Raw genomic sequence first — 25,709 nt, 5'->3', positions numbered from 1 at the left:
GGTCTCGAGAAATTGTGCTCAGTAATGAGAAGCCACTTAGCCGACACAAGTAGTAGAGAAAGCACAAGAGCTCAGCGAAAAATGAAAATATGTGATCCTGATAATGGATCAGGTAGATACACTGTTCGAGGAAAAGATAATCCCTCTGAAGTTCAAAATTCCCTGCAATCAGACAGTACGACGACTCAACAGATCCTACCGACCACCTGAATGCGTACAGAAAATGGATGGACATCTACGGAGTGACAAAGGTTATCAGGGCCAAGGTGTTTTCATTCAGGATAACTAGCACGACCCAAGTTTGGTTTCGACAATTGAGGATAAAATCAACTTTCTTCTTCAAATAATTGACTAGAGTATTTGGAGGAATAAATAAGAGTCGACATGTGGCCAACTTTCTTATCATAAAGCATAAATCAATTAAGAACCTAAAAAAATATGTGGCATGCTTCAACGAGAATCTTTAGAGAGGAATACCCCAACGATCCCACTCTAGTAGATCTTGATAAAAGACAAGGAGCTACCCAGATGGCCTGAAAAGATGTTGATGTCATTTCACAAGAAACTAAAGGAAGATATTGCCTCTTTCGTAGGCATCCGAGCGAACCACAAGTGGAGCAGGACCTACCATCATTGATTCACAAATCATGTGAAAGGTAAACGTTTCGACTAACGAACATGTAGCTAAATTGACTAAATAAACCCCAAATTGGGGATAGAAGAAGGCGACATAAAAAAGAACAACAATGCTTGAAGGTGATGAATCGTTAAATAAAAATCTAAGCATGTTGTTTATTTGATTTGTGATCGACTTTCTAGTAATGTTCTATTCTACTGTGTGATGTTTTAGTTTAAATATTTAGTTATTTCATATGTTTTATACTTGAGAAAATTTTTGTTTTATACCTTAAAACCAAACGTCCTAAAGTGGGGGCCAAATGAGTAACAATGGTCAAGGAACTCGAACTGTGACAGACCTAAAAGTACGCCGATAACTAGAAGCCAGTCAGTGAAACCGGGAAAGAGAATCCCAAAGGTGTTGAAAAATGCATGCGTACAGGCCCAACAAGGTTGAAACAGAAAGTAGGCAAGCCAAACCAATCAATGAAAACCAAGGTATAAAACCATTTAGCAAAAGCCAAAATAGGTTAGAAACTTAAGGGTGTTGATTAAACTCAGGGTAAAAAATCGACTAAGCCAAATAGGTTAGAAACCCAAAGGTGTCGACTCAACTCAGGGTATAAAACTATTGGCGAAAGCAAAACAGATTAGAAACCCAAGAGTAAACCCTGGGATATAAAACCACGGGCAAAATCCAAACCAGTTAGAAACCCAAAGGTGGTACAACTAGCCCAACTAAAAGTTAGATCCCAAGGCAAAAACCTAAACAGTTAAAACTAACTGTACGGTAGAGCCTAAGAGACTTGGCTACAGCTAACTACGACAAGAGTATGAGGGCTAAAAAGGCCAGCCCGAGAAACGACAACCAACAGCGACAAAAAGGTATGAGGGCTATTCCACAAAAATAATATTCATGAAACGACCAAGCGCCAAATACTCTCAATATAGACGTCCTAGCATTTTGCTCATATTTATTGCCTTCTACATTAAGAGTTAGGGCTATTGTTATAGATCAGATTGGACGAGCAGAAGACAAAAGTTGGACCAGAGGAGGAGCGGGCTCACAAGGTAAGGAGGCTGAAACCCAGTGACCCGAGCCGGCCATAGCCGACCCGAGGTTGGCTGAGTAGTGTTCGGTGCCGACCAGGCCTCAACGTCGACACCTTCTCGGTGCCGAGGAGTTCTCGGCCCCCCGACACTTTATACTCGACTAGAGGTATGCTCACAATACCTGACACTTTATACTCAACTACTCCGATCCTAACTTAAGCATCGGAGCCCATGTGGCAAGAGCCACACCGGTCTAAGTGCTATTCTATTTTATAGGTCTCGTCAATCCCTTTATTCTAGAAGATTGGTGCAAATATTGGCGGAATCCTAAGAAGCCAAATTTTTGCATCAACACCTCCACTTAAAACGAAGCGTTTCGCTCACCCAATGAAAATAGCATCGGTTGCAACTTGTCTGCATTGTTGAAATTTGAAGTTTATGTTAGTTTTGCTCCAAAAAGTTTTTAATTTCATACTTTATACATCGTTAATGTGTTCTACTACCTTGTGCTCTATCTTCTTCATTTCAGCTTGATCTGTATGTATCTTGCCCTAGAGAAAAACTTTAATTGGATCCATCCAGGTTCGGACTTGGGTTTCAACATCCATTACTTCAAGCTCGAGAATGGAGGGCCAATTGAGGATCTCCATCGGGACCGACCTCGCCAAATTAGTTTCATATTCATATGCAAGCTTAGCTAGGGCATCCGTATTTGATTTCTTAGATCGGGCACCTGTCAGCTAGTGTATTCCTTGAACTGAGCGAAGAGCTATTTGGTCTTTGATATGATCATATTTGGCAACAAGTCCTTGGAACTACATCACTATAAGAGGATAGCACCACTGCACACTCAACGCCATAAAGGGCATGCTAACCTCGCATGGAGACACCTCATGCGCGCACGACAGTGCCCTTCTTCTCGTGCTCGCCTATGCTCTATGACACTCCTACCAGCCTTGCAACCACCTTGCTGCCCGTGCGCGCCCTAAAACTTTTACAGCCCATCGCCGCACGCCCCTTGTCGACATTACACTTTGCATGCGTGCTATTGCCCTAGTGCCAACCTCCATGCGTGCCAATGCCCAGCTGGTGCTCGCCTGCGCCACACGCTACATACCATGCGTCGTTTGCCCCGCGCGTACCCATCAACCAGCGCCCTCACGTCCTCATTCCCCGCGCGTCTGTCTTGCCTCACGCCCTGACGCATACCTGCCCCGACGTCACTTGCCGCCCGCCTTGCCTTGCCAACGCCCCTACCGCACACCCTCGCTAGCTCATTGCTAGTGCTCGCCTGCCACCCTCGCACGTGCCCACGCCTTACCCTTTACGCATGCGCTTGCTTCCTTTGGTGCGAGACATGCCTTGCCGCCCACTCCTTGTTAAATAAGAAAATCATTTCCTTTTATTTCCTTTTGTTTTATCAAAAATAGTTTAAGGATTAGTTGCTTGCTTTTTACAAAATTATTGTAGAAGGTCTTTGTCCTTGTACCTGTTGTATTTGGATAATGAATTTTGAGTTGGAGTGGTTGAACTTAAGATACTCTATTTTACTCTCGGAACATGCTTGTTTGATTATCAAACTCATGGAGTGCTTCTGGCCTCGAGTATAATGAGTATTCTATCTGTTCAAGGTAATCCATCTAACCTTTTTCTTTCGGGTTGAGTGGCCCATACCGCTTGGGTTGTCACTTATCATACAGGTTAGATGGAATCTTTCTGTTTCGAGAATCACATTAAAGATCACAGTGGCAATCTCGTCAACCATCTATTCCGTGATTGACATTGTTTAACTACTTCTCAAGCATTCGTGGGAGTTATCATATCCTCAGCTTGGGTGAACCCAAGGATCTTTCATCTTTGATTGAGGTTAGGTTTATTCTATGAAATCGGCACAGATAGCTCTCGATCCACGTGGCATGCTGTGATTTATCCTTCCAACAATTTATATTAAAATTAGCTAATGACAAACTTATACAACATAATAACTAGGTAAATTGGCAAAATATATAATAAATTGGTAAATTGGCAACATAATAATAATAATAATAAATAAATAAATAAATAAATAAATAGAGGAGGAAAAATGTCAAATAGAAGCAAGTTTTCTTTTCTTGATGACATTATTTCTCTTCAAACTAATTCACTAAATAACTAAATATTATGTCACACAAATTTATTATTATTACCCATTAATAAGCAATAGAGGACTAAATTAAAAAGTATTAAAATATAAAAATTAAATTGGAACTTTTAAAACAATACGGACTAAATTAAAAAAAAAAAAACTAGCATTTTTTGGATTACCAATACCATCCAAAAAAAAGCTTCCTGTTACAGTTGTTTTCTTATCCAAATTGTCCAATAATGGGAATAAAGATATCCATCCGTCCAGCTCATCCACACGTGTCAACAAGCGATTGCAGTTTCCAAATCACAACGGAGCCGAAGCTAATCTATCGATCGAAGAATCGCAAAGAAACGATTAATTCAGCGTCGAGAGAGAGAGAAGCTGAAGAAGCGATTGGTTAATTTCAGCGTCGGGATCTCACACGATGGGAGGAACCGGCCCTTGCTGTTCAACTCTTCCTTCTAGAAGGTGAAGTTTCTTTCCCCCTCTTTTCTAATCCTTGCGCCTAAAAACTTCAATTAAATTCTTCGAAATTTTATTCTAATTCTTCGTTTTAATCTAATCTTCATTTACTTACCTTCAACAACTTCACTCGATTGTCACTTGATTGCTGTTTTTTTACACAATATCGTTTGCTCTTACCATTCTGATTTCTGGATTTCTGGATTTCTGGTTTCTGTTTGTGTGACTAGGGTGGTTCAAGAGGAAGAAAACGGAAGTCTAATGTTTAAAAACACTGCGATTTTATGCTTCTCACTGCCAATTTGGGATTACTTCAACTATAAGCAGTTTGGTTACACTTGTACAAGTTTAGGGTCAGAGTTTTATGTCTATTTTACTCGTAGTCACTCTAATTTAAACGATTTTAGGTTGAATTACAATTTAAATTTTTAGGACTGTGTCTTACAAGCTCCTCAACTTTTAATTTCTCTGAATTTTAAAAAATATTTAATAGGTTTTTAAACTTTCAATTTTGTGTCCAAAGATATCTCACCCAATTTTGTATCAAATAAGTACTTGATCCATTCGATGGATTTTAAAATTGAAACCATTGGACACCATTAAAAGCTTAAGATTCTATTAGACATAAAATTTAACTTTATTCCTAATAGATCGTGAATTTTAAAAAATATGTCCACGAATTGAAAGTTCAATGATTTATTAGATACAAAATTAAACGTTGAGAGATCTATTAGACATTTTAAAAAACTTAGTGACCTATTAGACACTAACTTGGATGTTGATGGATTAAACTTAAACTTTATAACTAAGATTTTAATAGCTCATCCAACTTTCAATTTTGTGATTAATAGATCTCTACCGTTAATATTCCATTACCAGTCAGCACGTTCGTCTTAAATGCAAGACACGAAGATCTAGACACAATCTTATAAGTTTGAACTTTGAAGACCAAACTTGTAATTTAACCTTACAATAGGATAGTTTTAGTGCCTTTTTAATTTAAAATTAATTTTCTTGCATTGGACACTTTTCTTTTTAAAGCTTTAGGAATGCACCATAATGCTCCAAAAAGATCATATCATAATTCCTACCCTATATGATCATTAAATCCCACATCCTGTTGATGATATAATGGAGTACTAAGACAATTGAAGTGACTCTTCGACTATTTTTATTCCCTATCTTTCATTCTCAAATGTGTGGATTTTTTTGGTGATTGCTAATGTTCTATGTTCCAAAATAATGTTTGATTTTATGGTCTTGTGATTTTCCTGATGCACGTTGAACGCCCATTCAGGGGTTTAAAGAAATCTGTTTTGATGATATGTTTCCTAATCAAGTCTTTAACATTTTTGAACTGAAAGATGATTATTTTATGGGAAATGAAAACAATTTACACTCTCTTTTGTTGGTATGAAATAAAGGGATTAAGTATGTGTTTCCTCCAGCAACCTAAGGGCGTCATGGATTAATATAAAGACTGGTCCTCATAGAAGAACTTATCCGCGGAAACAAGTTCTGAGAAGTGTTGGAATCAAAGCTGAAATAAATTTTGTCAATGTTGAAGAAGCCAAAAAACTAATTGCAGTTGATGGATATGCAATCGTCGATGTTCGGGACAAATCGCAGTTCGATCGAGCTCACATTAAATCGTGTTACCATGTCCCTCTTTTCATTGAAAACCAAGACAATGACCTCGGTAAAACCTTCTGCTTCCCTGTCTATTTTGACATAAAGATTCGTTTGGGAATACTTCTGAAGTAAGTGTTTTTAGAACCATTTAGATAAAAGTTTTTAGGTTTAACATTTTGATCCGTGAACTTTAAAGAATATTTTATTTTAGCATTTGAACTTTTAAATTTCCACCTTGGTACTTAAACTTTCAAAATATCTCTTTTGATCATTAAATTTAAAAAATTAACTATTTTGATTCTTCTATTTTTATTTTAACCAATAAATAACATGATTTTGAGTATGTGTACTAATGTGTGTTAACGTAAGCACGTATTCAAACCACATAGGTTGAAACTAAGTACTGGATAATCAAACTTTTTGGTGGAAAAGTAATTAAACAATGACCAAAATAGTTGTTTTTTTTTAAAGTTCATAGGCTAAAATAGACCTTATGAAAGTTGAACAATTAGAAGAAATACTTTTAAAAGTTCAGAGACTAAAATAGACATTTCAATTTTGTACGAATTTACTACATACAATTTTTTGGTGGGCGACAAAACACAAGAAATTCTTTTGTAATTACAGTTTACAAATGATAGTAAATGATTGGAAAGTTGTGATTGTACTTTAGGATGTTCTCTTTTGGCCCCAATAACTTTTGAATATAGAGTTTCTGTTTCTTATCAAAGAAAAAAAATGTAGACATTTCAGAGACCAAAATAGAACAACAATTTTACTTATAAAGTATTTTATGGTCAAGAATTTGGGTCAAAAGCATTCTATTAATGATTTCTCACAAAGTACTTTAAAGTGCTTTGATTTTTTAAAAAGCTGTTTTATATTACAGGATTATTTTGAGTGGAGAGTACTTTTAGCGAGAAAATTGACCGTTAAATTTGAATATTTTGTTATGCAGGTACTATTGTGAAGAGGACAGTGCACAACAATTTCTCTGGTCTCTTCTTTGGGTTGCCATTTACCAAACCCAACCCTGAGTTTGTGCAGTCTGTTAAAGCACAGTTTTCACCTCAAAGCAAGCTATTGCTTGTTTGTCAGGAAGGATTAAGGTAATTTTTCTGTCAGTACAAGCTTTTTAATAGTTAATGAGTATGACTTTTCGACTCCATATACATATTTTAGACATCTAATTGTGCCTGATCGATTAGCTATGTTCATTGGATCTTGTTAAACATATTGAAAATTTATCACTGCAAGGCGGTGATAACTACATATAAGTGTTGGGAAATTAGATGCTTCGAAACAATATCCACTTCCACAATTATATCTAGTAAATAACAATCAAACAACACAAATAAGAGATTAAAGAGAAAGCAATAAACGATACAAGAATTTATACTGGTTCACCCAAACAGTTTATGGGCTATGCCCAATCTTCCGCTCAATGTGGGTTCCATTGATGAAGAGGTTAGATACAAACACTTGAATATCTCACCCCGATATTGACTGTCTAAAGGTCCCAACAAAAGTTCCCTAGCTTCTAAGTATTTAACACAATATAATTAGGTACAGGAATGAAAAACTCTCACTAAACCCACGGGTACGGAATCTTTTTCACACACTGCCCACAACCACTCAATTAACTTTTATTTGGATTCCGTACCAATAAAACCTAAACAAAAAGTCTCTCTTTATAGGAAGTCAAATATCCTAATCCTTATAGGAAAAGATAATATTATAATCTTTATAAGAAAACAATATCCTACTCCTTGTAAGAATCTATAGTAGTGTTGAAAATCATTTTCTTCATAGGACATGAATTTCCTGTTTTTGCTCCATTGTCCCAACAGTAAGTACTTGGGTTGTTAGTGATATCTTCTAACATCCTGAGTTCAAGCCTCTAGGTTGAAAACTTAATAACTTAAAAGATTGTTCTCTCGAAGATGGCTTTGGGATGGATGAGATCGGTGGGGAGTTGGGCATGAGTGTATAGTACACCCAACTATCAAAAAGGAAAAAAACAAAGCCAAAGTAGTAAATATAAAATATAACGAATGAAAATCTGTTCAGTTGAATAGTGTGAATGAAAAAGAAGTTAGGTTGTATTTGATAACTGTTTTATCTTTTAAAATTTAGCTTATAAACACTCTTTTTTTCTACATGTGTTTTTTTAGTTTTGTTATCTGTTCTTTATACATCGTCAAAATCTAAGTTAAATTTTAAACATAGTAAAGAAGGCGGGAAAGAAAGCAAGCATAATTTTTGAAAAACAAAAAATAAAAAATGAAACTATTATCAAACGGGAAGAATAATCTGTTTGTTTTCTTTTTGATTGGTAAACAGGTCCACTGCAGCTGCCGACAGGTTAGAGAAAGCTGGTTTTGAAAACATAGCATGTATAACATCAGGACTCCAATCTGTAAAACCAGGTCAAATTTTCAATCCTTGCTAGTCCACCTACTTCTATATTTAACTCCAAAGTTTTGAACATAGAATTCAAATTTTTGGTTTTTGGTTTTTGGTCTGCTAAAACAGGCACATTTGACTCGGTTGGTTCGACCGAGTTGCAAGATGCTGGCAAAGCCGGTTTGGTGACGATCCAAGGCAAAATATCAGCTGTACTAGGAACTGTTCTTATATGTAAGTTTTCTAAACCCTATACCATGCTAATGTCTTGCTTCATTTTCTAAAGTATTGGTAAATATATACTTTTCATCAAAAGGGGTTATAAATATAATATTGGGTCAAATGCAATTTTATGGTCCCTGTGTTTTTTTGAAGCTAGATCTTAACACAATGGAAACTTTTCAGTACAAAGCTATGGCTACATTTCAAAAAAAATTATTGAGTATAATGTCGTGCTATGATCGATAAAAACTAAGATCAAAACAAACAATTTGAAAATATAGGACTAAAATGAATAAAAGTTGAAAGTATAGGGATAAAATGGACATTTTAAAAGTAAAATGCCAAAATAAAACGAAGCTTAAAAAACAAAACTAAAATTGTATTTTTTTTAATTTCCTAGAATCGATCCCGTGTGGTTTATGCTAATAGATCCCTATAACCGGGACTCGTTATACTTAAGAACTAAAAGTGTATTTAAAACTATAATAATTAAAAAAAATTGTGGTATTTTTAAAAAGAAAACAACATTAATGATTGATTAAACATAATTGTAGCGATCTTTACTGTTACGATTAATTAACTTTAACAATTGATTTGTGTCTATTATAGTTTTTTCTATATTTGAAAGGACCAAAAAAAAAAAAAGAAATAGTAAATTCTGTCCAAAAAAATTTAAAATTACAAAATTAAAAAGTCAAGTTGTGTGGTGGTTATTATTAGTAAAATAACAAAATAAATAAACGGATTTTCATAGATTTTCGTGTTGTGAATTTTTGGTAAGGCCCATCGTTTATTTCTTGAGTTCCATTTGTTATTGTTACACCCTTTTTTTTTAGAATCACACTTAAAAAGTATGTTCATGGGGCGGATGTCCCCGCCCCCACCCCCATTTAAGCCTCCATCCCCGCGAACTTCCCCATAAAATTTGCAGGGATCGGGACAGGGATTTCCCATAGAGAATTCGTGGGGATCGTATTTCCGGGAAATTTTTCTCCATATATTTTTTAAAATTATTTTCAATAATTATTTGTTTTTGTTAAAAAAACTTTTATTTAATTACTTAATTTTTAAGGTCTAATTCTCTCAAATATTTATATTAGGTGGCTAGGTAGAAAAGGATAAAAATAATATATATATAAAGAGGATAATATAATAATAATAATATTATATATATAAAATTAAAAAATGATGCGGGGACCCCTGTCTCCGTTCCCATTTAGGTGGTGGGGGGGGAAAGGTTTTTTCCCATCCCCGCCCCACGGAGAATTTAAACGAGGATTCCGTGTCCCATTTCGGCGAGTCCCCGTTGGGACAAGTCCATGGAGAAAATGAACGTCCTAATGACACTCCCTAGTTTGACTAGGAAAAATATAATGTAAAAACATTATTTTTAAAGTATTTTTTTTGAAGAAAATTAAATGCCCATGTAAAAGCATTTAAGTTTTTTTTTAATATATTTTAGAAATTTTCTATCTTTTTTTATTATTTAAAGTTTATAAAGTGCTTTTACTTTTTTTAAACATTCTTTAAAATGTTAACCACGTACCATCACTTTGGAAAAAAGTAATTTTAGTCTTACATAAACACTATTTTTTATATAGCAAGTCTATTTTGGAGTTGTCTTCGGCTATTTTTTAAAATAGCCAAAAACAGTTTTACCATGACCAAAAAATTCACTCAGAATCATTGTGTTTGGAAGCAATCTATTTTTTCTTTTTTAGAAAAAGTAAAAAATATTTAGGTTTAGTTTGAAATTGTTGTGATGGTTAAAATAATTGTTTGACAACTATTATTTTTTAAAAAATATGCTGTAATATGACTGCTTTTTTAAATGAATACTAAATTGTTGTGATTTTTAAAATTATTTTTATATTGATTTTAATACATAAATTCGTTATAAGATAATTATTTAAAGCTTTATATGATTTAAATTAAAATTTATATTGTTTACCATAAATTACTTGATAAAAGGTCAAAGAAAAATAATTGTTATAAAAACTTGAATTATCCAAATTTTGTTCCAATTTAAATACAAAAACATACCAGGGAAATAAGGCGAATGGATGTCAAAATGAAAGTCAAAGGGAAGGAGTTAGCACCTATATCTCAAGATTATGAGTTCGAATCCCTTACTCCTACTTGTTGTACTAAAAAAAGAAAAGAAAGATTGAGGGTGGATAAGAATGATTTTAAAATTGCTTCCCATGTTTAAGAAGAAAAAAAAACGAAAGAAAGCCTCTCTTATTTGTGTGCTAGTTAGTAACGGGGCCCGTGCTACAAGAAAGCACAATGTGCCAACGGAGAATTAAAGAAAATAGATAAGATAGAAAAAAAAAAAAAGGAGAAAGAAATAGAAAGCGAAGAGAGATGAGGCCTGCTGGCAAGTTGCAGCCTAAAGAGATGAGGAGAAGAAATAGAATAAAGGAGGTGATGGGATGAAGAGAGATGAGGAGAAAAAAAAAACGATGCGGCTGAAAAAAAGAGGGTAAAGGGCAAAAAAAAAACGGGGGGGGGGGGGGCCCAAGAAGGAAGGGTAGAGTTGGGATTTTAATTATAAGAATAAAAAATAAATAATTTGTAATCTATTAAATATATTGGGTTACAAACAGAATTAAAAATTTCAAATCATTTTTATTTAAAAAAATTCTAAAATTTAAAATCATTTTTTCAGAATCTTAATGCCAAACAAAGCCTTAAAGTGTTTGGTGACAAGTTTCCAGAATACTTTTAGCCCGTTTATTAAGAAAGTATTCAAAAAATACTTTTATGAGCAGAATATCAAACATTAAATTTTTTTTTATTAAGCACTTTTTTCTAAAATGTTTATGATCAAATTACTTTTGCTCAAATCACTTATTTCAACTCATTTCACTCCTTTTAAAATGAATCCCTAACGCGACTTTATAGTATTTTTTTATTCTTATTGAATGTTTTTTCACTTGAAAATTTGTGTAATTATTTTAATTGCTCTAATTATGTTTTTTTTATAATTATATTCAATTGACTACATATTGAAAATCAAAACAGTTATGTAGTTTGTATACTGACCGTTCTTTGAATGAATTTGGTAGGCGCATATTTGTTCATAACTCTCTTTCCAGAACAGGCTGAGAAGTTGCTTCAAATGGCACCAACAAGTTAACCATTGTTTGAACATAAACCCTTTAATTTAATTTGATTTCCTAGACACATATTTTCTTGTAGCCTTATTTTTTTTTAGTAGTTATCGTTAATATCTCTTTTTCCTGTCTCGTTCTCCGATCTCATATTCAAAATCACCGCCTTAGTCGTTAACCTAAGCGTAATTTGAGTGGTTAGACATTAGTTCATCTCTCTTTAAATTGTTGGTTAGACATTAGTACCTCCCGTTGAACATTAGGCCAAGTTTCAATTTGGCTCCTATGGTTTCAAAAGTTTCGGTTTAGTTCAAAAAGTTTGTACTTAGTTTCAATTTTGTTCATTTACTTGGGTTTGGTTTTAATTTAGTCCTCATAGTTTTAAAAGTTTCAATAGGTTCTATGAAACCAATTGACAATGAGAAGAGTAGACCATATTTATTATAAACCATTGTTAGGTAGGTCTCTTTTCTTTTCAATGTGGGATCTTTAACAATTAGAAAGTTTTTAGGTACAACTTACATATGTTGTATTTTATAATATTCTAATATTTGTCTTAATATGTGTTGATTGGTTGGGTTGGATTGACGTAATTCAGGGGCGACCTGATAAGATATTGTTGGGAACGACAAAAGAAAAATAGTTTTTACAAACATTAAATTGTTAATTACATTTTAAATTAATTTCATTTTATTATTGATAACGTTTCAATTAATTTTAACATTACATATTAATTTCATGAATTAATCTTAAAACTGTTTTCTTCTTTTCTTTTATATACCTTAGGTCACTCCAAAAAGATAGAAGTGATTTCATTTTGGGTTTTTCTATGATTTTTCTATCAGAAATTCTGAGCGTGTTCTTCGATTCCATTCGGCTCCGATGAGTGCACGCCTGAGTTCGAAGTTGTGTAACTTTGAGGAACAATCGATGAGAAAATCCCTATTTTTTACGATTCGAATTCTCCTTATCTAAGGAATTCAAAAGGAGAACAGATATCCTCATGGTCTTAGGATTTCCCATAGATTAATATATCTTATATTCGAAAGGAGAAATATCCTAATGGCCTTAGGATTTTACCCTATAAATAGAAGCTAAATACTCATAATGAAGGTATGTTACAAGTCCTTACTATTTGCTATGCCAAAATACTATACTCTCCCTACTAGACTACATCGACTCTGACTTAAGCATCGGAGCCTGTGTGGTAAGAGCCACACCGGTCTTTAGTGCTCTTTTGTTTTGTAGGTCTTGTCGATCCTTGGTGCAAATTTGGCGAAATCCCAGGAGGCCAAATTTATCAACAGATATAGCATTGTGGTCGTGCCGAAATTGCTTTCAACGCAGTGGTTTCGTCCACGACACAATAATTTTTTTTTATATCTAAAATTCTCCTCTTTTCATCAAAATTCTTCTTTCTATCTATTCCGACAATTTGAAAGCAAATTTAGGAGCAATTTGATGAAAAGAAATCTTAGCGATTTTATAAAAAAATTCTGGATTTGCTGCTGTGGCTGTTGGAATCAGACGTTGTCGTTATGGGTCCTGAGTTTGGAGAAGTCGCCAACAGTCAGATTTGTTCGTCAAAGCTTCAGATCGAAAAATCCAGTACCGAAGTTTATATTATATATATATACACAGACACACACTGGAGCAGTCCAAATTTGGTTCGAGTTTGTTATGTGTACACGAATATGTTCATCGAGGTCGGGTCACATCTCGGTTCAGATATACTCGTGCCTCTTCGTGTTTACATCTTAATAAATTACTTGGATCTGTTTGAAAAGCCGAATCTAAGTTCGAGACATCGGACGAACACACCACATCATCGTCGGATTCATGGTGCCTCAGATCTGGGTCGTCTTCTTATGCAGTTCGAGTCACCGGTTGCAGATCTGGAAACCTTGTCATCGAATTCGGGGTGCCTCAAATATAGGCAGTCTTCTTTGCAGTTCGAGTCATCGGTTGTAGATCTGGAACCTCGTTGCTGGTCGTGCTCATGGATATTCCCGACGTCGATGATGATATTCCGCCAGATGAGAAGAAGATTGGGAAGAAGATGGATCTTATTTTCTTTTCTTTTCCTTTGAGAAAAAGAAAAAGAAACACTACAACAATTGTCAACCTTCAATGTCAGTTAGTCATTTATAAACAATGTCAGTTGACCAAATGATGTCGGTTTTATGGTGAGGCGTCTTATTTTCCGATAACCGACATTAAAAAGTTTCAATTAATGTCGGTTGGAAAACGTCATGGTAATAAAAGAAAAATAGGTGCGCACGATTCGTTTAAAAAATGATGTAATTTGGGAATTGAAAACCAGCTTCATTTGCATTTTAATTTATAATTGACATTAAATGTATTATAAAATGTCGGTTCACAACCGACATTAAAAGCTTAGAATTAATGTTGGTTTATAAATTTAATGCTAGACGACATTAAATCGTGCGCATTTGGGTTCAAAACGATGTCGTTTTAGTTTTTATTTAAGATTCTCGCCTGCTATAATAAAAACGACGTCGTTTCCTTTAAAGGAAAACAACGTCGTTTGCTTTTAATTTTGTTTTCCCACCCACTTTATTCAAAACGGCGTAATTTTGCTTTAAGGCAAACGATGTAGTTTTGAATCAATTGATATAAAACCTTGAACAACCACGAAATGACGTCGTTTTGTTCCCTCGTTTTAAAAACATTAGGGTTTCAAAATGACGTCGTTTTGAAACCCTTCAGCCGTGACGCTTCGCGTTTTAACCTTCCAGCCGTGACTCTTCCGTTTTCATCCAGCCCCAACCCTCCGAATAAGCCTCATTTTCGTCTAGCCCCTCTCAAAAAAACAGTGTGTTTTTGTCCCTTTTTGTTTGTCCCCTTCACCAACCCCAACGAATTTTTTTGTTGTTATATTTTGAAAAACAGTGTGCTTTTGTTGCATTTGAGCCATAAGTTGAAGTCTACGGATGCCCCACCTTACGAAAAGGTTGTTGTCGTTTTCCAAATATCTTTATTTTACTATCCATGAGGTTAGTATTATTTTTCAGCCTTATTTTATATGTTTACCATCTATTTTAGTTATATTTTACTGATTTTTTGGTTGTGTTCGTGACTATTGACGTGGATTGACATTGAAGTCGTCCTTGTACTAATTAAACCATTCTTTGACCTGGGTCTCCCAAGATTGTTCATATGGAGTTCCATCTTTAGGTGTAACTAAAAAACTTTGTCTGATATGGTTGGGATTTGTCAAGAATATCGAAGAATGCAATAAACCTGATCGAGTAGAATTGCCATTAAAAGTAAAAATTTTTTTTAATGTTTAATATAATTTTGTTCATATGTAAATTTTATGATTGATTTATATCTTGTTTATTTTGTTTGAAGGAAAAACTTGCAAACGATCATTAAGGTCAATTGAAAACATTGTTGTCATTGACACACTGTTCAATTGAACAGACACAATGTATGATCCATGGAGTTCTATTAGGAAATGATAACGTCAAGGTCACTATTGATGTCATCATTAGAAAAGAAGATTTTTGTATTCGTATTCCAATCGAGGGTGAAGTCGAGACCCTTCACCAAAAAAATGGTTGTCTTATTGTGTGGCCTTGTAAACTAGTAACAGTCACAAAGACGACAATGTATTTTTTTTTCTCTTCGCTTAAATGTGACTGTAATCTTTTATATAAATAGTTGTTATATGTCATAATTATATCACATTGTCTTAATGATAGGGGTCTAAATCGAAAGCAAAAGGCATTTCGCATTCGTATCCTGGTTAGGTGGATGTTCCTTCTTCGATAAAATCTTTGTATCGCCTTGTCCAACGTACTATGGAAGCTGATGCTTACGTTCAGGTCGCCATCAGTGCTCAAGTATTTGGCTAATGCAAGGAAATACCTCTCTTTCGAGATGATATTATGCAATTTTGTAGGATGGTTTGGATATATCAAACACATGCATAATAATATATATTGCGTAAGTGATTATATATTCTTCTATACATAATGTTATAATAATTGTATTATCAATATTTTTTTTAGACTAAAAGTCTTACGTCTTACATATATCTTTGGAAATGTTTTGAGGGTACATTAAGCGCGACATGTTTAAGATAGTGGACCCATTTGAAGTTGCGAAAGAAAGTTATTCCTCACCAGACGAACATGAAAAAAATTCGGCTAACATTTTCGCTTTAGGACAAACAAGCCAAAAAATAATGATACCTTACAATAGCGGGTAAGAAACCATGTTTTTTAAACTTTGTGGTTATCGTATTTATATATTACGTTGATTTTAACTTTTTTTTTCCTTATAGGAATCATTGGACATTATGTATTGTTGATGCGCATAATAATATGTGTTTATGCAAGAAATTGCACAATGCGGATTTTACGAGCTTAGCTCGAACCCGGTCAACGGCTCGACCTGAACCCACGAGTGAACCTGCACAAGAGGGCAAACTCTCCGACGCTCAAGTCAGTGTAGGTCGGACTCAATATTAAGTTCGAGATGAGATTCGATACCTGAACATAAAATGAGGCCCTCTATTTATAGGTGATGGGTCCGACAGTGCTTACGACCAACGGTTGCCTTTGTCTTTTTTATGTCGAACCTGTCGGGTATGAGCAGATCGAACCCGTCCAGGTTGAACCGAGACTTTTACACTTAGCCTTGTTTATGGGCGGACCCGATCTCCCCGACAGGTTCGAGGTGGACCTGGGATGCTTCTTTTAATGCCTAAACACCAATGAGCGTCCACCAAGTGTCCAGGGTATTTTTATCCCCAAACATTGGCCCCCTTTCTGTCAGGTTCGATCTCGATCTGACAGAGAAATTACCCGACTCAATTTTGGACACGTGGCGACTTTTAATTCATAGAGAAAATGTGACCGTTGTGGAAGATGTTTCGATCTGCCAGGTTGTCGGAGCAGTCAAGTATTTCGTCGTTGCGAATTTCGAGATAATCCTAGCCGCTTGTTCATTACACGTGTACGGCGTAGAGGTTTTTCCCATTGGCTATAAATAGCTTCGAATCTTCAGGTCTAACCTTACGTTCTCTGAATTTTTAGAGTTCGATCTGAAACCAGCTCGAACCCTCCATAGGTCAATCACTCTCCCTGTTTTAATCTTTATTTTGAATATGGTAGTCTTCATGTCTTCCCTCTCCAGTAGTGATAGTTTAGGTAGCGCGGTCGGACTATAAGCAGTTCGCCTCCTAAACCAAGTGACTCAGGGGAGGACTTAGCTCTTAGGTTAGAGTCTGAGCTAGAAGAGCTCACTTCCACCTCGGGCCAAGGTTTGGAATACCCTTCAAAAATGCCTGAGCACTATCTCGGACCCCTCCGTAGAGGGTTTAAAATTCCAAACGACATCCTCCTTAGAATTCCGGAGGAAGGGGAAAGAGCTGACAATCCTCCAGAGGGATGGGTCACTCTTTATTTAAAAATGTTTGAGTACGGCCTCAGACTTCCCCTTCATCCTTTTGCCTAGGAGTTCTTAAATCAAACTGGATTGGCTCCTGCTCAAGTGTCCCCCAACAGATGGGGTGTCATTTTTGCTTTGGCCATCCTTTTTTGGTTACGGGCTCGAGAAGTGGACGAGGCCAATCTGCTAGATGTTGAACAGCTTCTAGGGTGCTTTGAAGCTAAAAGGATAGCTAAGAAGCCAGGTCGGTACTACATGTGCGCAAGGAAGGGCGCGTGTGGTATAGTCAAAAGGCTGACCTGCATCAAAGGATGGGTGGGGAAATGGTTCTTTGCCTCTGGAGAGTGGCTGGCAAAGAACGAGTCAGGTTGTCCCTTATTTGACGTTCCTGTTAGGTTTGAGAATTTATGTATGAGGTCGTTATAATTATTTTTGCAACTTTAGATCTTTCTACTCTATCTTTCCATATCTAACTTTGAATTCTTCTTTGTCTTGTGCAGTGTCGATCAGACCAATTACCGAGCTCACTCAAGCCTCCGTCGACACCCTCAAGTATTACAAGGATCACTTTCCAAGGGGTAGGAAGATCGGAACCTTGGTGACTGATAAGCTGCTCCTCGACTCTGGGTTGTTGGATTACAACCCTTTAGTTCGTCGAATCGAAGCCTCAAGGCCAAACTCCGAGCTCGGTAAGTCGTGCTCGACCTCAGCTTCAAATTTAACTTTGGACCTTGGTCTCTAACCTTTTGCTTGTTTATCTTGTAGGAATGGTGTGCGGTTTCACAGGTAGTGTGAAGCGTAAGTCTAAGGGTCGTGCTCACGCCCTTAAGACAGTTCAAAGCACGGAGCCAACAAATCCTGCTGCGTCGACCTGTAGCCCAAGACAACGTTGGGCCGTCTTCTGAAGTTCCCACTCCAGTGATCGAGCTGGACTTAACTGGGGAGCACTCTGGGGAAAAGCGCCCAAGGAATGAGTTTGAGGCGTTGGACGTATCTCCTCTGAACAAGGTGAGGGGAGAGTCTCCTTTGAAGAGGAGAAGGAAGAAGAAGAAGATCGCCTCCTCCTCGGAGGTCGGACCTCGTGGGGCCCTGCCCACGAGCCATGCTGATTTGGTGGACGACCCCGAAGCTAGGATGGGGGGGACGTCCGATGTGCCAATGCGGTTTCGGATTGAACCGTCGAGCTCTGTGTGAAGGACCAGATGTCCCGCATCTCGGCATCATGCTTGGATCGCTGCCTTCGCAGGGCATCCAAGTTTGTGAACGATCCTGGGTCTGTGGTGCAAAGAACCATTGACCACGTCGCTGAGGTAAGACCTGGTTCCTTTACTACTTTTGTTTTCCCAACTTGTAGCTTGGTCTGACCTTTGTGTGTTTTGTATTCGCAGGCGTTCATTGCTTCCATTCATTCGGACGTTGTAATGAAGGCCGAACTAGACAGGAGAGAAATCTTAGCCGCTAGGGAGAAGGAGAATTCCTCTGCTGCCCTGGAAGCTGCCACCACAATGAAGGGTGAGCTACTGAAGGCTCGCTCCGAAGTGGAGATTCTGAAGGCCGAGGTGGAGGCCAAGGTGCTGCTGCTAAAGAAAGAAGAAGAAAAGCACAAGGCCCACCTCCGAGCTGCTCACGCCATCACCAAGAGGCTGGAGAAGGAAAAGTTCCAGCTCCTTAAGGAGAAGGACGACCTGGCTCAGGTCCTTGAGGATAAGGACACTTCGATTTGGCGTCTTACTACCGAGCTCAAGGAGGTGAAGGAACGCCTCACCAACGGAGCTCTCTTGGAGGAAGCGTTCAGGTAGCACCCAGACTTTGATGGGTTTGCCAAGGACTTCAGTGATGCGGGCTTCAAGTTCTTGATGAAGGGCATCACTGCCGATATGCCTCATCTTCAGATCGATCTTAGCGATCTGAAGAAGAAATATGCTGAAAAATGGGCCTCTGGGCCTAACAGTACTCCAGGCCCCCAGTCCCTGGTGGAGAAGTACGTCAGGGAGCTGGACTCTGAGGAACGAGCTTCTCTTTCTGTTGAGATGATCGCGGAGATCGCCCCTCTGACGAGTGTACTCCTCATCTTCATCTCATCCAGGGTGTTCTTCATCGACTGGGTCGAGGTGAAGACCTCCTTGTTCAAGCACCTCGTCGCACACCGCTCGGTCTTCAGATCGAGACCCGGCACCCGCAGCTTGCACTTTCGTTGTACATCTCTTCCATGGTGCGCATCTGGGTGCGCATTGCCTCCATTTCTTTCTGGAGTGCATCAAAGTTCTCCCTAGTAAGAGCTGGGGCTGCTCCTCGAGTGGTTCTTCTCGAGGCACCACTTCGGCCGAGATTGGCCTTGGACGGTTTTAGATGTGCCAGTGGCAGAACGAGCGTGGTGATGCGTGCCGACCTACGGAGCGGCTCGGTCCCAAGGCCTTCAGGAATCTGGCCCTCTACCACTACTGCCCCGACCTCCTTCTGGTAACCATCGTTGGCAGCCAGAGCTCTTCGGTCTTCTGTGTTGGTTGAGTTTGCTGGTTGAACCATCTTTGTTCACGCTTTTTAGATCGGGATGACTTAGATTGTCCTTTCCCACAGACGACGCCAAATATTTATGCAAGGAATTGCACAACGCGGATTTTACGAGCTTAGCTCGAACCCGGTCCACGGCTCGACTTGAACCCACGAGTGAACCTGCACAAGAGGGCAAACTCTCCGACGCTCAAGTCAGTGTAGGTCGGACTCAATATTAAGTTCGAGATGAGATTCGATACCTGAGCATAAAATGAGGCCCTCTATTTATAGGTGATGGGTCCAACAGTGCTTACGACCGGCGGTTGCCTTTGTCTTTTTTTATGTCGAACTTGTCGAGTATGAGCAGATTGAACCCGTCCAGGTCGAACTTGGGCTTTTACACTTAGCCTTGTTTATGGGCGGACTCGGTCTCATCAGCAGGTTCGAGGTGGACCTGGGATGCTTCCCTTAATCCCTAAACACCAATGAGCGTCCACCACGTGTCCAGGGTATTTTTATCCCCAAACAATATGATTTACTTTTTAGATTCTTTGCACTCTGCTATCAAGAAAGACATTAAATATGTTGTGAATATGTAAGTATTATCTATATTTTTAGTTTGATACATTAATGTGTAGGATTGATAACTTATTTTTTTTAAAACACATTTAGGGCTCTAAGAATGTTTATGGCACAGAATACTGTTCACGAGGTAGGAAGAATCCTACTTGGCTTCCTGTACGGGTAAGTATAACTATACTACTCTATGCTATTATTTTTTAATAAGTTCTAAAACTTAGCATTTTTATATATGTATAGTGCCCACGTCAATCAGGATCGGTAAAGTGTGGATATTATGTCATGAGGTACAATCGACAGATAATATTTAATCCAGACACTCCAATACCTAATATTGTATGTATTTCCATGCACACTGAAAACACAACTTTAATTTTCATATTGGAATTATACTTATATTATTTATACTTTTTTACATGTAGTTCAATTCAAAAAAGTTGTCTACTCAAGTTGAACTTGATGAGGTACGGGATGAATGAGCCGGATTTGATGCGAACTACACTTAGTTTGGGTTAGATAGTAAATATAGTTTTAGCATTTAATATGTAAAACATTGAACTACGCTTGGTTGTATTAGTGAGCTACTCAACATTTTTCTCAGTTTGTTCATTTAACACTTCTTAATATTGCTTACTTAATGAATTAGATATTATAGAAGGATTGGCATATGTTATGGTTGCTGAATTGCTGAATTCTATTGAGGACGTGAATTAGAATTTATAATAATTGTGTTTACGGTGTGCTGATAACTGTGTTGGTGGTGTGTTCTGGTGGATCAAGGAAACTATTAATTATTTTGTATGATTTTTTTGCTGAAAATATTTTGATATAGGTTTTTTAGGTATTATGGTATATACAATATTGTATGGGGATTTGTCAGGTAGCATATTATTTTTCTATATTTAACAAAATGACATGCCTTTTTCACATTTTCAGATATAGCATTTTTTTTTTTTGAAAATTTTGATTTTCAAATCTCAGTATTCCCAAATTACCCTTCCCAAATCTCTTGCATAAACTTCCCCAATTTATTTTTCTTCTTCGTTCGATTTTGATGTTGATATGTTCTCCGAAGCACAAAAAACCACTGAAGGTCTTCATCTTTGTTCAATTTCGTTCTTCGTTCTTCGTCTGATTTTCGATTTCGTTCAATTTTCGTTCTTCGCACAACTCTTCATCTTCGTTCTTCTTTCTTCGTTCTTCGTTCAGGTAGTTCTTCTTCTTTTTCTTTATTTTACTTTTGCTTCAGATTCAACTGAAACTTCTTTGTTTGATTTTCTTTATCTTTGATTTTAGCTTCAGTTTCGGATTTATTATTCTTAGCTTCAAATTGCATGTTGATCAGTTTCAGATTTAGCTTCGATTTTATTCACAGTTCAATATTTTCTTCAATTTTGAACCAATTTATGTTGAGTTTTACTAGATTTTTGATGTGATGAAATTGTTAGATATTTAACAGAGGAATCGATAGAGATTTAAGAGAGAAATTGGTAATATTCAATGATCCATGAATTGGTAATTGTTTGGGTTTTTTAGTTATCGATTAGTTTTTAGGATTTTGGTATGAATTGATATCTGTGATATTTATTGCTCATATATATTCACTTATTCTATGTTAGTGATATTAATTAGTGATATATTGAATGAAGTATAGAGCAGTGAGGTATATCACATTTATATATATTCTATATTAGATATATATATAACTGATATAGGATATATAGGATATATTAGTAAGTGATATAATCAATATATAATGTATCAGCTGCTTAAATTAAGTATGTCAGGTTTTTTTAATTTTAGTAGTACATTGATTTCTTTTAATTTTGAGTGGTATATTAGTTGTTTAAATTATAGTTTATCATCTCTATTTTATTCTATATTAGTTGTTGATTGATATACTAATTAATATCACCAATGTTTTATATTCTTGTAGTATTTGTAGTGGTGATGGGATAATAATCACTATTATATCAATTACAAAACTACGGGGATTTTGGTTGATGAAAATATGATTTTTGAGAACTTTAAGGATTTGGTGTCTTCGAAGATGATATCTTTGAATCTTTCCGTTTTTCCATAGACAACATTTTTGTCGTTGGTTTATGTTTTCTTTTAGGACGAACGACATCAACATTTTCGACGATGTTTTTTTATTTCATTTTTCGTGTTTGTACCATTGCTTTTATTTGAAAAAAAAAATTTATTTCATATATTAGTAGTATATCAAAAACATATTAGAGGTAATATGTTCGAAATAATTGGTAGATATCATAGTTATATTAGAAGTAACTCAATTTCATATTATATATATATCAAACATATATCACCTAAATATTAGGAGTATATTTGTCAATCATATTTATATCAGAAGTAAATCAATAGTATATCAGAAGTTAATCAGTTCTATATCACCCTATAGTAGTAGATATCATAGTTATATCAGAAGTAAATCAATTTTATATCATATGTATATCAAACATATATCACATATATATCAGGAGTATATCTGTCAATCATAGTTATATCATAAGTAAATTAAATCAATAATATATCAGAAATCAATCAATTCTATATCACGTATAGTAGTAGATATCATAGTTATATAAGAAGTAAATCAATTTTATATCATATATATATCAAACATATATCATATATATATCAAGAGTATATATGTCAATCATTAGTATATCAGAAGTCAATCAAAAGTAATTTATTGTTGGTTTGGACCTGTAGGGTATACTTGTAATTTAAAACGTGGGCCTCCGTTTTTTTGCAAAAAAAAAAAATGCTATATTTGAAAACCCCAATCCTTGTTGCTATTTTGCTTATTTTCCTAACTTTTTTTTACCATATCTCAAGTTGCCTCATATTTTATTAATATTTTTGTTTCAGGCTTTTTATAAAACAATGTCAGTTTAGAACGGACATTGTAGCCAACTAACATTGTAATTATGTATTAGTATTGAATGTAAACAATGTCAGTTATAGAGGAACGATGTCAGTTCTATCGATGTCGGTTATTAACTGACATCATATGGACAATCAATGTCATTTTAAAACTGACATTACAAACCAACAAACATCATAGGCTACAATGGCACCAGGGTTAATGTCGGTTGGTAACCGACAAATAGCTGACATCGAACACATACAATGTCGGTTTATTTGATGTCAGTTTACAACCGACATTATTTGGGAAACGACATTGTACGGTACGATGACACCCAGGTAAATGTCGGTTCGAGAACCGACATCTAATATATATGATGTCAGTTGACAACTGACATTACAGACCAATTTTGTAGTAGTGGAAAAGAAAGGAAAAAAAAAAAAGAAGAAGGGTGGCACCTGCGTTGGCTGGTATGGAGGAAAAAGAAGGAGAAGATGAGATTGGAGAGAAGATGATGAGAGAAAAAAAGGTTTCAAAGGAGAGAGATTTATTTAAAAGAAAAAACCATGAACTAGCTGAATCAGACCAGATAGTGAACCACACATTAACCAGACCATATCTTTTAACATTTTTTCTAGTTTAATTGAGTGAGGTTTTTCCTTGTGTGATTAATAATCTCTATTTTGTATGTTTTATAAATTCTTTTGGCATTATTGTCGGAGATAGATTGTGTGCAAAAGACGACAATTGTGGGGTAGGCCACCAGAAAAAAATTTGAATGACGAAGAAAAGACAAAGGAAAGCTAAATAGATTATTTCATATTATCTATTATACAAGATTTTGAAATATTTTTGAAATATTATTTAGGTTGCAATATTATCTAAATAGGCTGAGTTTCCTATATTATGAGCGTAAAAGTTTTTAAATCTTTCAAGTACCATACAGGGATTTAAATTTTGTCAATATTAATTGGAAATTATTGTGTTTTATGCATGAGCTAAAACGAGGTATTTTAATGTTACCTTATTTGTGTAATTTATGATTATTTGTGATAATTGAAATAAGTGTTAAAATTGTTATCTTATACTCCAATTTACAAGGTATTGGAGTATCTCAATTTAAGTAATTTAAGTTCGTTTTCATATTTTAAATTATTAAATTAGTGCAGCTATTGAGATTTTTAATTGGCCATGAATTACGCATTATAAAGAAAATAATTTTATTTATATTAATTTAGTTTGGACTATAATTTCTTTCGTATAACTGTTGGAAATAGAATGTAAAAATCTCAAATATATGTGATGCTCGTAAAAATTAATGATGGAAATATTAAGATCTTTCTTAGCGGTGGTTTAAGATCTTACTTGAATATAGTTGAATATATAGTTTTATTAAAAATAAAAATTATTCGTCATAAATATTTTACTATGGGCACGTCTATGATCTTCAAATGAATAAATGTTTCATTACATAGAGCATAATGGTTGCTAAATTTATTTCCTTTTTGAAGTTATTTGGTATTATAAACCATGAGTATTATTGAAGGTGGAAATCATGAAATTTATATGATTGGCTAATTACTCATGTTTATGTATGATGTAATGTTGCTACATAAATTAATTAGCAAAGTATGTAAAATATTTCTTGATGAAATTTATTAACATGATTGTATGAAATTAAATTAATTATTGGTAGAATAATTAATTTGAGATGTTATGATCATGTAAAGTTTAATTTCCTTAACCATGTTATGATAATGTAAAGGTTAATTTCCTTAACCACCTCCTTGGTTGAAAACTGAAATAAGATAGATTTTAAATATACTTGAATGTATCTTATAGATAAAGTGGGACTTGATAGACTTTACACCAAGAGAATAAGGAAGTGAACTTCCATGATACGTACGATACATGTATTTACTTTAAAAATGTTTGTAGATGATTATGTGATTACATGTTTATATGTTGATGACATGCTTATATTGCTTAAATTTAGATGTCAGTAATAATATCAAGTTGCCTTTATCCTCATATTTTAAAATGAAAGATTTAGGAGAGGTTGACGTAAAACTTGTGTTGAGGTAAGTTGTTTATGCAGGAATATGCACAACGGTTCTTCACGAATCGAGCTCGAACACGGTCTCCGGTTCTGACCTGAACACTAGAGTGGACCTGCACAAGAGGGTAAACACTCTGACGCTCAAGTCAGTATAGATCGGACTCCTTATTTAGTTCGAGGTCAGATTCGATACCTGAGCGCGAAATGTACTCCTCTATTTATAGGTAATGGGCCCGACAGCACGCACGACCGGCGGTTACATGTCTTTTCTCATATTGGACCTGTCGGGTTCCGAGCAGGTCGGACCACAATCAGGTCGAACTTTGGTGCCTATACTTCATCTTTTTAGGGGCAAACTCGGTTCACCTCGGCGGGGTCGAGGTGGACCTAAGCAATCATTTTTATCTAATTTCTTCCAACACGAATAATGGTCCTCCACGTGTCCTGGGTAAGTTTACCCCCAAACATTGGCCCCCTCTCTGTTAGGTTCGATCTCGACCTGACAGAGAAGTCCCTTCGAATCTCTTTTGGACACGTGGCGACTTTCTATTTGTAGAGGAAATATGATCGTTGCGGAATACATTTCGACCTGCCAGGTTGTCGGAGTACTCAAGCGTTTCGCCGTTG

General features: G+C 35.8%; 2 protein-coding genes across 5 annotated transcripts; both read left to right on the top strand.

Moving 5' to 3' along the window:
- Positions 1 to 4,107: 4,107 nt before the first annotated feature.
- Positions 4,108 to 13,807, top strand: LOC111022145 (Rhodanese/Cell cycle control phosphatase superfamily protein). Of its 2 annotated transcripts, none has more exons than XM_022299311.2 (6): positions 4,108 to 4,267; positions 5,710 to 5,960; positions 6,852 to 7,002; positions 8,237 to 8,322; positions 8,429 to 8,533; positions 12,483 to 13,807. In XM_022299311.2, coding segments are annotated over exons 1-6 (639 nt in total). In that variant the 5' UTR covers positions 4,108 to 4,223; the 3' UTR covers positions 12,485 to 13,807. The 2 variants fall into 2 exon arrangements, with proteins under 2 accessions (XP_022155003.1, XP_022155002.1); XM_022299310.2 differs by lacking the exon at positions 12,483 to 13,807 and adding an exon at positions 11,593 to 11,767.
- Positions 13,808 to 15,371: 1,564 nt separating this feature from the next.
- Positions 15,372 to 20,787, top strand: LOC111022147 (uncharacterized). Of its 3 annotated transcripts, XM_088119380.1 has the most exons (7): positions 15,372 to 15,870; positions 15,950 to 16,119; positions 17,559 to 17,747; positions 17,824 to 18,368; positions 18,447 to 20,295; positions 20,371 to 20,466; positions 20,553 to 20,787. In XM_088119380.1, the coding sequence occupies exons 1-4, from the start codon at positions 15,737 to 15,739 to the stop codon at positions 17,961 to 17,963; spliced, it is 633 nt and encodes a 210-aa protein (XP_087975506.1). In that variant the 5' UTR covers positions 15,372 to 15,736; the 3' UTR covers positions 17,964 to 18,368; positions 18,447 to 20,295; positions 20,371 to 20,466; positions 20,553 to 20,787. The 3 variants fall into 3 exon arrangements, with proteins under 3 accessions (XP_087975506.1, XP_087975510.1, XP_087975509.1); XM_088119384.1 differs by having other exon boundaries at positions 15,372 to 17,425; XM_088119383.1 differs by having other exon boundaries at positions 15,372 to 17,747.
- Positions 20,788 to 25,709: the final 4,922 nt, after the last annotated feature.

The sequence above is a fragment of the Momordica charantia genome (genome assembly GCF_013281855.1).
Source record: "Momordica charantia cultivar OHB3-1 chromosome 1 unlocalized genomic scaffold, Mcharantia_2.0 BLBB01000001.1, whole genome shotgun sequence".
Taxonomy (NCBI): domain Eukaryota; kingdom Viridiplantae; phylum Streptophyta; class Magnoliopsida; order Cucurbitales; family Cucurbitaceae; genus Momordica; species Momordica charantia.
This window is presented reverse-complemented; position numbering and strand designations above follow the sequence as displayed.

What these genes read in the sequence shown, in the direction of transcription:
- LOC111022147 (XM_088119380.1), top strand. Translation starts at nt 15,737, where the DNA reads ATGTTTAAGATAGTGGACCCATTTGAAGTTGCGAAAGAAAGTTATTCC. An exon ending in CGACGCTCAAGTCAGTGTAG is followed by an intron (nt 16,120 to 17,558) that starts GTCGGACTCAAT and finishes TGTCTTGTGCAG; the next exon opens with TGTCGATCAGACCAATTACC. An exon ending in AAGGCCAAACTCCGAGCTCG is followed by an intron (nt 17,748 to 17,823) that starts GTAAGTCGTGCT and finishes TTTATCTTGTAG; the next exon opens with GAATGGTGTGCGGTTTCACA.
- LOC111022145 (XM_022299310.2), top strand. Translation starts at nt 4,224, where the DNA reads ATGGGAGGAACCGGCCCTTGCTGTTCAACTCTTCCTTCTAGAAG. An exon ending in TCAACTCTTCCTTCTAGAAG is followed by an intron (nt 4,268 to 5,709) that starts GTGAAGTTTCTT and finishes TGTTTCCTCCAG; the next exon opens with CAACCTAAGGGCGTCATGGA. An exon ending in ACTAGGAACTGTTCTTATAT is followed by an intron (nt 8,534 to 11,592) that starts GTAAGTTTTCTA and finishes TGAATTTGGTAG; the next exon opens with GCGCATATTTGTTCATAACT.